The 11,151-nt window shown below is 48.9% G+C and overlaps 1 protein-coding gene across 3 annotated transcripts; it reads right to left on the bottom strand.

Annotated features, from left to right (window-relative positions):
• Window positions 1-470: 470 nt before the first annotated feature.
• Window positions 471-11,110, bottom strand: MTHFR (methylenetetrahydrofolate reductase). 3 transcript variants are annotated; one of them, XM_052691671.1, is made up of 12 exons: window positions 10,992-11,110; window positions 8,044-8,295; window positions 6,731-6,969; window positions 6,503-6,613; window positions 6,142-6,335; window positions 5,428-5,678; window positions 4,680-4,814; window positions 4,216-4,396; window positions 3,663-3,845; window positions 2,181-2,282; window positions 1,846-1,965; window positions 471-1,358 (listed from the first exon to the last, which is right to left on the bottom strand). In XM_052691671.1, the coding sequence occupies exons 2-12, from the start codon at window positions 8,283-8,285 to the stop codon at window positions 1,161-1,163; spliced, it is 1,956 nt and encodes a 651-aa protein (XP_052547631.1). In that variant the 5' UTR covers window positions 8,286-8,295; window positions 10,992-11,110; the 3' UTR covers window positions 471-1,160. The 3 variants fall into 3 exon arrangements, with proteins under 3 accessions (XP_052547631.1, XP_052547632.1, XP_052547633.1); XM_052691672.1 differs by lacking the exon at window positions 10,992-11,110 and adding an exon at window positions 8,885-9,359; XM_052691673.1 differs by lacking the exon at window positions 10,992-11,110 and adding an exon at window positions 7,881-7,937 and having other exon boundaries at window positions 8,044-8,155.
• Between the last annotated feature and the right edge of the window lie 41 nt (window positions 11,111-11,151).

Genomic DNA, 11,151 nt, shown 5'->3' with positions numbered 1-11,151 from the left:
TTGAAGAATCTCGAAAAGGCTTTTCTTCCTTGCTTGTTTGAAAGAGATGCTCGCAGCTTAGCAGGGATCTCGAAATCCCACTGGGAGCTGCCCCAAGGTCTTGTTTTTCCAAGCCTGGGGTAGCTTTGCAGGATTAAGGACAATGCAGCCTCGGCCGCCCCTTCTTTCACTGGTGCAAGGCCTAAGTCTGCTGGAGTCATTAGGTCAAGAAAGATTAGGTTATTTTTTTCCTACAGCTAGGAAAGGAGAAGGAGAAGGACTACCACTCTTGTGGCCATGCAGAACTGAGGCAGGGGCCATGGGTGGTTATTATTCCTTTGTCCATCTTTCCTTTGGGGCACGTGTTAGAAATGGAGGCAGCACTGCCTTGCAATCAGTTGTTTTCTTAAAGCTTTCCCTTGGGCCAAGTTGATTAGTTTGCAAGCGTTATTCTTTGTGCTGCTTAAGATAATCTAGTCTAGTACAAGAGACACTTGTATACATGTAGTTTATTGTGCATTTAAGTAGAGTGATTCCTATTTGATCACATCCAGAAGTGGAATTCATATTCCCATTAAAAAAAAAAAACTACAAATTAGGAAGTACAGCTAAGAGGAAAAGTTAGGAAAGATTAAACCTTCTTCTGGAGTGAGCACAAAAAGAGTCTGATATTAGTCATGATGCAATACATCTTTGGAGTGCAAAGTAAAAGCAGTTCGAGCTTCTTTTTATGGTTGATAGCTGCTGCATCAACTTCCTTGCATAGATGTTGTTGACAGGAGTGTTTCTGCCCCCAAAGCAGCATACCTTGCAGAAGAAAGTTGCCAGGCTTCCACTGAGCTGTACCACATTGGTGTGCAAGGTTTCTCCTACAAGCTGTGATCAACATAACCATGGTGAGCACCCCTCCATTCTGCAGAGCTGGCGTTCAAGCTCAACAGAGAACCTCAGCTCAGAAGTACAGGTGGTTCTTCTGGCTACTGTTCAGTGGAAAGGGATAAGAAACATTTTTGTCGGGATAGAAGAGCTTGTAATGGGGGTTGATCAGAGTTGCCTGACTCTGAGCAGCAACGCTGACTGGGTTTAGGAGCCTCTGGTCCAGCATTCTGAAAGGAGATGCTTTTTCTCTCCTTGCAGTCAGCAGATGGAAGGGAGAACTAAGGGAGTAGACAATGAGTTTTTCACTGCTGAGGTGGAGAGTTCAACAGCTCAAAAGTATCATCCACAACCTGCCAGAGGCAGTTCTCAAGTGGGAAGTCATTGTCCACCAGGTTGACCAAATAATAATTGTCGTGGATGTATTGGATGATCATGCGAGAGGGCGACTCCTCTTCGTAGAGCTTGGCCCACTGCTCAATCCACAGAGCAAAGGCCTCATCCTGCCGAGGAGAGAGAGATGTTTGAGGGGTTTCATGCACACTTTATACTACCTCAACTGGGACAACCAGCATCACATACTCCTGGCATGCCTGTGGATTGTTTCTCACAGTAAGTGCTGCGAGAGCTGAGCAAGGAAGCTCCTGCTTTGCAGGCAGTGGGAGGTACCACAACTGTGCAGAGCTGAAATGAGACGTGCTTACGGTAAAATGGCTCAATACTGCCCCTGTGCGGGTAGTGGGAGGGAAAGCTATTGCTCAGAGCTCTGGGGACTCGTCTGGAGATGATGGCCCCCCAGCCTCCCGGATATTTACTTAGTGTCTCTGTAAAGCTCTCATGGAGAGAAGCTGTAAATACACTGAGGGAGCAGATTGCAGCGAGCTAATGACACAACAGTACTCAACTGCAAGTGGTGTTACAGATTCGAAACAAACCAGACACTGAATTTCCAGGGTATCACAGCTGTGTCCAGCAGCAGGAAGGACTTACCTTCCAGGAAAGGAAGCTTACAGGGTCTACCACGGTGGGCTGGATTATCTCCCTGCCTGGAAAGATGCCCCAGGTAACAGCATTGGGTTGCAGGTCAGGAGCATTGGTGATATTCTGGCCCTACAAGGAAAAGAAAACCTTTCTGAAGCTGCTGGAGGAGATACTGAGTCAGAGCAATTTTCCTGTCCTTGTTAAGAGATCAGACAGCAGCTGCAGGTCACAGCTGACTTGTTTCACTTTTCCTTCATGTCCCAGTTTGTTCCTGGGGATGTGTGCATCTTTGACCTTTGCCTCTCTCCCAAGGTGGTGAAAGTATCCTGTAAATATCAGCCTACCTTGACGTTGACAATGTGGTAGTTCACCCGCAACTCGTACTTCTTCAGCACTTTGAGCAGTGCTGTGACGATCTCACTGGAGGTGAAGAACTCCAGGTATGCCTGCCAGAGAGGGAAGAGAGAAAAAATAAGAGCCCTAGCTCATGGCAGGGCTGACACAGAGGCAACCGAAAGTAACCTGTGTTTTTTAGCACAAGCCTAAGACTTCTATATCCATCCCCAGAAATATGTATTACAAAGGGGACTGGAGCAAAGGGCAAAACAAATTGGTAAGAGCTGAGAAAAAGAACTCATGGAGAGCAGAGGTAACAGCCCGAGAACGGCCAGTTTGGGAAAGCTGCGAGCTATCTGACCTGTACCCATGTAAGCAGACAGGCTATAATATGCTCCAGGCAGTGCAACCACAATTGCTGGGCCTGGAAAGCAGCCCATACTGGCCAGAGTTCCTGGAAGGAGCCTGAGCTTGACTTGTGTCGTAGCCCATGAACAGGAGTATCCTGCCAAGGCAGCCCAGTCTAGCAGGAGATGAAGTCAGAGGTCTCAGCTGGGCTCTGAAACACCCTGCCTTTTGTCCACTCTCATCTTTTGTCCTCAGTCCTCCCAGTGAGCTCACACAATCTAATTCTGTACTTCCTCCATCTACTGCTGCTCTGTGCTTGGCTGCTCCAACAACTGCTTCCCCTCCCCCCATTTCCTGGCTATTGTGTGATGATGGATTTCCCCTCACCTCAGGGAATTTGTTTTCTTCTTTGAAAACATAACTGCATTTGCCATCTGCTCATTTCATGGCTTTAGCAATTCGGATCCCTTTTGAACACAGCTGCTTTGTTTCCTAGTACAAGGCACTTGCCTGGCATTTACCTTGACACAGGAGATTCCTATCACAGCCATTAATAGCAAGGATGTAAGGCCTGAAAATGCATGACAGTAGGAGGCAGGCATGAGAGATAAGACTGCTTGCAGACCAGAAGTAACCACAGCAGAAGTGCTGCAGTGGAGGCAACTGGTGAAGAACTCTGCCTTAGAGAAAGATGGATGAGAGAATTTTTAAATACCCAGTTATTAGCATGAAAAGCTGGATGGCAGAGATACTGCTTCATTGATTACTATTATGAGAAGCCTGGGTGCTTCCTGCATCGGGAATGGGATCAGCTGCAGTGGGCAGGCATGTTTTATTGTTGGTTTTAGTTTTTTTTAAATCTGTAACTTGATAGCTCTGCTCTGGCAAGTGTTTAGCATCAATTGCTTGCTATGATAAAAACAAGAAATTGTTTTGAAGTGGGAGAAAACAGCTAGGTAAGCCACAGAGTTGACATGATCTGTCTCTTAAGTCACCAGAGGAGCTTTGTCTTATCCCAGCAAGAAAGCATTACAGTAAGGAGCTGGCAGAAGTAGTATCTGTTTGGAAGCCTAAGACCTTCCTACTTCATGGAGACTGTACTAAGTCACAATTTACTGCTCCCCAGTAGAAGAGTGCAATACCTTTTGGAAGACATAACCTCCACTAGGTCCCCAGCCAAAAATGGGGTCTGTGGAGGGTTTGCCATTGATGTTTGGCTGGGAGTTAATAGTCAGGATTCCTCGTCTGTTGACCTTCTCCAGCTGCTCCTTCAGAAGGCTGGTCTCAGTAGCAAGAGGGTCATCGTTCCAGGGCATACACGTAACCTACCATGAGGAGAGAAGATGGCTTACATTGTGGGAGTGCACAACAATCCTTTGGTTACTAACTGATGCTGAAGGAACTCAGAAACGCCCTAGTGATCTTGAACATCTAACACAGGGCAGAATTCTCAGGTTTTGTTTGGGGAGCAGGTATGCTAACTCCAGGAATGAGCTCAGCATGATGCTACAGCAGCTTGCTTTTTATGCTCAGCCCTAGCTCTGGCTCTTGGATTCTCTTTGGAGAGAGTATCCCCCCCCTTTCAGCCACTATTTCAGCAGTTTTAGGTAGGAAACTGCCATTGTACAGGAACAGGAGACGTGAAGTACTGTTGTCTGTGCCACACTGACCAGCCCTTCCAGGGCCACCTCTCACCCTGTGTCCATTCTTGTTGGGCTCTCCGGTGATGTAACATGTGAAAACCTCAAAGACGCTTTCCTCACCAGTCAGTTCTTCTCCCCACATCTTCAGGAGCTCCTCACGGGGAGACTTGCTCTTCAGGTAGAAGAGATAATAGTCCTTCAGCTCCCCAAAGGCTGGAGAAGAGGAGTTACCCCTATAAGCAGAACAGACAAAGCACTGATGAAGATGCACCAGTTTGATGATGCAAGAAAACAGCCAGCCAGGAAAAGCATCCACCACAACCCTTCTAAAGACCTGGAACCCCAATATCTTGCTGCCATTCTCTTCACCTCATTCAAATCCTCTGGGGACCTCTTCAACAACAAACCATCATTTCTGCCAGGCTGAAGGCATGCACCAGACACCCACTAACTACAGAGATCAACTGTGCAGCAGGCTGTTGTACCACACCTTGCCATTGCAGGCTAACAGCTTACCATCGACCGTTGGGGAAATCATCCCACTCTTGAGTTCGATAGATGTAGCTTTTTGGCCTAGAGGCCCAAAAGATTGGCCGAACATCTTCAACTCTTCTCTTGGGGTGAGCACTGACTGCCCAAGGCAGAGGTCGCCTGCACAGAGAAAGCAGAAGTCAACACGCTTCTCCTGCTGTCTTTCTAGAAGAGGCTGAAAGCCTTCCTCCTAAAGAGTTGGCCTCTGGAGTGAACAAGTAGCAAAAGCTAAGAAGAGATGTATTTGTCAAGAGGTAGGACAAAAATCAAATAAACCTCTTCCTTCTTTATGCAAAAGGTTTTCCTTCACAGCTGTTTGGTAGGTGTCTGTTAAGTGCAGGACTGACATCTGAGAGTGGATGAAGTAAGGGAAGAGCACTGTGGGAAGGAAAAGTTATCCCTCTGCCTGTGCTTCTACCTGTCTATTTTGAAGGATGTGCACTCTGATCCCATTCTCTGTATCAGGAATGTATTGAGAGTCTTAAAAAAGTGTTTCTTCCAAGCAGCATCTCTAAGAGTTTAGGTTTTAAAGTTCCACAAACAGGCTACTTCAGTTCTTCCCTCCACTACCTACCCTTCCTCCCAGCTTTTATCAGAGACCTGCAGGAAGGATGAATGTCTAAATGCAGAAAGGTACTTAAAAAGCAGAAGAGAAGAACCAACCCATCCATTCCTTATGCATTCAGTAGATGGGATGTTCAGGAACTAAAACAAACCAGCATATTCAGCTCACCTAGGGTCCTCATTCCAAATGCCAAGGCGCTTAAGGACTTCAGTAGTAGCCACTTCCCGATTGAGGGTGTAAAAATGGAGCCCATGCACCAGGCCACTGTCCAGCAGCTCCCGGCACATGGACACTGCCAGCTCCACCCCATAATTCCGGATAGCTGCATCGTTATCCTTGATGGGTTCAATCACATCTTTGATTTCCTGGGGCACTTCCAGTTTGGAGAGCTTCACCAGCTGGCGCAGAGAGTGGTAACCCTGGGTGAAGATAAACAGGATTTCAGTCTTTCCAGGTCCTTTTCTCATGTCCAGTAACAGCTATTTGATCTCAACGTTGCAGCAGGAGACAGAATTGGGGGCTCTTGGATTTCGTACAGCCAGGCCTCCATCCCTAGGATCCCATGCAATGCAGACTGTTTGTATCAGGTCAGGTGATTTCATCACATTTACCTACTCAGTGTCTGAGCTCAGCATGCTGACAGTGATGTCTCACCACTCAGAACAGGTAGGCAACTGCCTTTTATATCCCTCTGTGCCATATGGGTACAGAAAACCTCTACAAAGTTTCATTTAACAAACCACCTACAGATTTATCACATATTTAGCACTCCTACTTCCCAGAAATTGTTGGAGGTATTCACAGACCTCTCTCAGGCCCTGACCCCAGAACATGTAACACGTTTCCATGTTGCCTCCCCAAGCCAGAATAACTTGATTTCACCTGTATGGGGAAGATGCCAGGAATAATGGGGCAGGTAATGCCAATGGCTTGACAGTCCTTCATGAACTTGAGAAAGGTTTCTGGTCGGAAGAAAAGCTGTGTAATGATGAAGTCTGCTCCAGCAAGAACTTTCTCCTTCAGGTGCTTCAGGTCTGCCTCATAGCTCTCTGCTTCAGGATGACCCTTGGGGTAGCCTTTGGAGGGGATCAAGAAAAGAAAAGCAGAGACAACACATCAGAAATTAGGAAGTAGCCAATCTCTGTGTCATTTGTGTCATTACAGCCCAGGTCCAGAAAGGGACTGCTGGACTGATTTCCCCATCTCATATCCTACCCCATACTTTGCATCAGAAAATGCATACCTGCCACACAGATGTCAAAGTAATCATCAAATTCACTGCGAATGTGCTTAACCAGGTCAACAGCATGATTGAATCCGTGTACTTCTTCCTCCCATTCCTCACCAACAGGATCTGGAAAGAGAATAAATCCAGTTCTTCCAACTGTTACTTCTTCATCTTGCCATGAAGCTGAATGTAACAGCAACACCACCTCAGCCCTACTAAGTGCTCTAGGACAAAAGGATTCACCTCCACGCAGTGCCATGATGTTCTTCAGCCCCAGCCGTTTGGCCTTCTGCAGGTGCCCTGTGATGTCATCCTTGGTCTGATTGCAGCACGTCATGTGAAGGATGGTCTCCAGGCCACAGTAGTTGACTGCAGTGTTGGCAATAATCATGGAGGAGGTTTCCTTGTCAGATCCTGGGTCCCCTGCAGGATGCCACGTCACATCAATGAAGAGAGGACCACCTGCTGCCATGCGGTCAAACCTGTGGATTTTAGAGCTATGTTAGCCTACTGGGTAGCCAGCTCACCTCCTCTCTATGCCAGGATATCTTGCTCCCTGCTGGAATGCCATCAACAAGCAGGGAAAACTTGGATGACAGCAGCAGGAGTCACCAAAAAAAGCGTGCAACTAAGAGTTAAACATGTGGCAAATATGAAATGAACAAAGATAATAATCACTTGAGGCTGAATGAAGAAGAACTGAGAATCTCTTGGAGGAGGAAGGAAGCAATTTAAGTCTTCTCTGTAGAATAAACCTCCTCTCAATGTGTTCTGTTAGTCTGATGCACAATCTGGTAGACCACAATGCACATCCCATTCACTTTCAGATGGAAGACTATGCCAGAACCTCCTTTCCCAGCTTTAACTGTATAGGCCGCAAACACGGAAAGGAAGGCCAGATCTCTGTGGTGTTTCCAAGCGTGCCTCACAGAAGAGACGAAGGCTCCTCTAACTTTTCCTCTCTCCTGCTCTGGGCTGGAACAGGCCCTTCTGTTAAAAGTAAACATGGCACTGGCATACAGCAATTACAGAAAGGGTTATTATGAGAATCCCTCTTCTCTTCCAGACGAGTACATGGTGGCTCAGGCTCCAGGATAACCTTTAGTTCTGCTGAGATCTGTCACCTTCCACACAGCATGTGCATGGGGAAACCAGTCTCAGAGTCTAAAACTGGAGTCCTTGGTAAAACTATAGTGGCTGAATGATTCTGAAAACCCGTGGGAGTTCAGTCCCAGAGATCTGAGCGTAATGTCCATGAAATATTTTCTGTTTTAAATAGCTATTACTCTATCGTCCCCAGCACTTCAGACCTAGAGCATGGCAACAGCCTTGCACTCTCAACAACCCCACCGTGACACTTAACACTTGAGGGCCTCCAAGGAAGATAAGTTACCTGGTGTCCATTACCCTCCTCAGCAGGAAAGCACAGCCCCATTACCTGCTTCGTCACCTGGAAGGGGAGACAGAGCACGGGGCAGAGCCTGCCTCATTAACTTTCTCCCAACCCTCCACCAACGAGGTTTCATCTATCCCCTCTCTTACCCTGCGGCCCTCACCTGGAGATGAGATTGACAGCAGCGTTGGCTGTGCGTGGAGGGAAGAACTCCAGGGAGAACCACCTGTCCCCAGAGTCCTGCCGCCGCCGCATCTTCTCCCGCAGTCGCTCGTGACGCTCGGCATCGAGGACAGGAGTGGAGCAGCGTGAGCTGTCCTTGGAGCTCTCGCTCCCACTGCTGCTGCCGCCATCGGACTTGGAGCTGGAGCTGGCACTGCAGGTATGCTGGTTCTCATTGACCATGGTGAGCGCTCTAGAGAAGGGGAACAGAATCATAGAATCGCTCAGGTTGGATGAAATCTTAAAGATCAATGAGTCCAACCATGACCTAACCGTACTACCCCAACTAACAACCTCTGCTAAATCATGACCCCGAGCACCACGTCCAAATGGGTTTTAAACACACCCAGGGATGGTGACTCAACCACCTCACTGGGGTGCCGATTCCAGTGCTTAACAGCCCCTTCTGTAAAAAAAGTATTTCCTAATAGCCCACCTAAACTTACCCTGGTGCAGCTTTTAAAGCCGTTTCCCCTCGTCCTGTCACCAGTGAGAACAGACCAACCCCGCTCCTTCTGTAAGCACCTTTCAGGTATTTGAAGAGAGCAATAAGGTCTCCCCTCAGCCTCCTTTTCCCCAGACTGAATATCCCCAGTTCCTTCAGTCTCTCCTCACAGGCCATATTCTCCAAGCCCTTCCCCAGCCTTGCTGCCCTTCTTTGGACCTGCTCCAGCACCTCATGTCCTTTCTGTACTGAGGTGCCCAAAACTGAACACAGAACTCGAGGTGAGGCCTCACCAGTGCTGAGAACAGGGCAGGATGACTTCCCTGGTCCTGCTTACCATTGCTGATCCAAGCCAGGATGCCATTGGCCTTCTTGGCCACCAGGGCACACTGCTGGCTCATATTCAGCCGACTGAATATCAGCACACCAAGGTCCTTTTCCGTCAGACAGCTTTCCAGCCACTCTTCCCCAAGCCTGTAGGGTTTCCTGGGGTTGTTGTGACCAAAATGCAGGACCTGACACTTGGCCCTATTGAAACTCATACGGCTAACCTTGGCCCATAGATCCAGTCCATCCAGGTCCCTCTGCAGTGCTTTTCTCCCCTCAGGAAGATCAACACTCCCTCCCACCTTGGTGTCATCTGCAAACTTACTGAGGCTGCTCAGAAGCAGCACAGTGTGTACAGGACATGCATCTGATGGCAAGTAAAAGGAAAAGGGGTCCTGTGCTACAACCACCATCAATCATCACCAAGAGGTCCCTCTGACCAGCCCTCACTGTAAGCTATGGCAGACAATCTTGTGAAAACACAGTAAAACGAGTGCATTTACACAGTGCTGAAAATAACACAGCAGCTGGCTTCGCGCCACTTTGATGCAACTCTTCTGTGACTGCAGGATCAAACTTGGCTCTCACGACAGTCAGGTTAACATGACTTTTGCTCTGTCTGCAGTTTAGCAGGCTGTGATGCCCCCATGCACCAGCTGAAGACCTTCTTGATCCTGCAGTCTCAGGATCTACACACACCAGCAGATTTTCCTCTACAGCAGCTGCCCCTTGGACTGCATCCAACTTCATGAATTCCCATCTGTTTATTCCCAAAAGGCAGCATTTCTTTACAACACAGAGATAAGGACAACTGCTAATAGGGAAGGTAAACAAGAAAAAAAATGGAAGAATCCTTTCTGAAACAGGGCCCTCTGCATGCCATCCTTTCTTTTGTCCTTATGGACATCACCCTGTGGCATTTCTCTCTCTGCAAGACACACCACTTCTGTAGACATTTGCACTGCACACATTCAGCTATTTCCTTCACCAGTTAGGGTGCTACGTTCACTTCCTCACCAACTGCGGCTGCCTGGAACTGAGGTTAGAGACCATCCAATCTTTCCCTGCCCTGCAGAATGCTCAGATGTGCTTGTTGGCTTTCCAGAACATCAAGCAGCTCTGCAGGTTGGGTATTGGATGCCCAGCTCTGCTGAGCTCCCTGGACCACAGCTGCTTGATGCTTCATCTCCAACACCTCAGAAGTTAGGGAGCAGTTACAGACAGCTAGAGAAAAGCTGCTGTAAAAATTGGGATTTGGGTTATTTGCTTTGTCAAAGCTTAACGCTGACACTGAGAGCAGCACCTTGTCATTACATAACAAGGAGTCTATTCTGGAGGAAGCTGTTGCACAAGCTGGCACACTCGTTGTCCTCATCAGAAACTCCGAGCTCCGGTCATCCAGACTTTGAACTCTTCTCCTGTTTACACTCAGTTGGCCATCAAGCCAAACCCTTTGGGAGAAAGTCTGCTTTTACCACCTGGGGACCACTCCAGCTGGCAGGAGATAAGAGAAAGGAGCACAAGGCTGCTGCTGCTGCCAGCCTCAAACCTTCAGCGTACCAACAGCCCTCCCCACAGACACAACAGCAGGCAGAATGGGGGTTATCTCAAAGCAGTGCAGCTATAGGGGCAGCCTCCCATCAGCTCATTGCCGACAAACAATAAACCTCAGGATTTCTTTTCCCCTTCGGCTCGAGCAGCTAGCACGCAGGTTGGCCTTTCGGTGTCTCTATAGGGCGAGGTTTTCTCGCCTCGTTTTCTTGCCGGCCGTCTCAAAGCACAGAGGCGGTAGGAAGGCCTCGTGCAGTGCATCAATAGAAGCGCTCGGCGTTCCCATCAGCTGGCAGGGAGCGCAGCTCCTCCCGCAGCAATCATCACACGGCTCACCCGAGTGCTTTGGGGCCGGACCCGCAGCCCCCAGGGCTACAAACGGCACGGTGCACCTGCACAGAAGGCCCTATAGGAATCGACCCTATAAGGATCCGCCCTATAAGGATCTTGGCTCCCCGCGGGGACGCCTGGCTGCAGACGACCGTGTGCTGTCACCTCGGCTGAACCCGTTCTAAGGGTGGGATGGGAAGCCTTGCTCTTTTTCCCCCCCGCAGGGCCCCGCTCACCTCCCCGCGGCGTCGCACGCTGCGCATCGCGGGCGGCCCCATCCCGCGTCCCTTTAAGCCCCGCTGTTCCCCCCCCAATCCATCACGTGGTATCCCGCTATTCCCTTATCCAGCATGGCGTCGCGCCCTCACTCTCCCCTTCCCTCCCCCCCAACCCCTG

The sequence above is a fragment of the Tympanuchus pallidicinctus genome, unplaced genomic scaffold (genome assembly GCF_026119805.1).
Source record: "Tympanuchus pallidicinctus isolate F22 unplaced genomic scaffold, pur_lepc_1.0 scaffold29, whole genome shotgun sequence".
NCBI classification, from domain to species: Eukaryota; Metazoa; Chordata; class Aves; order Galliformes; family Phasianidae; genus Tympanuchus; species Tympanuchus pallidicinctus.
Note: the sequence above shows the minus strand (reverse complement) of the source record. Positions and strands in the feature narration are given on the sequence as shown.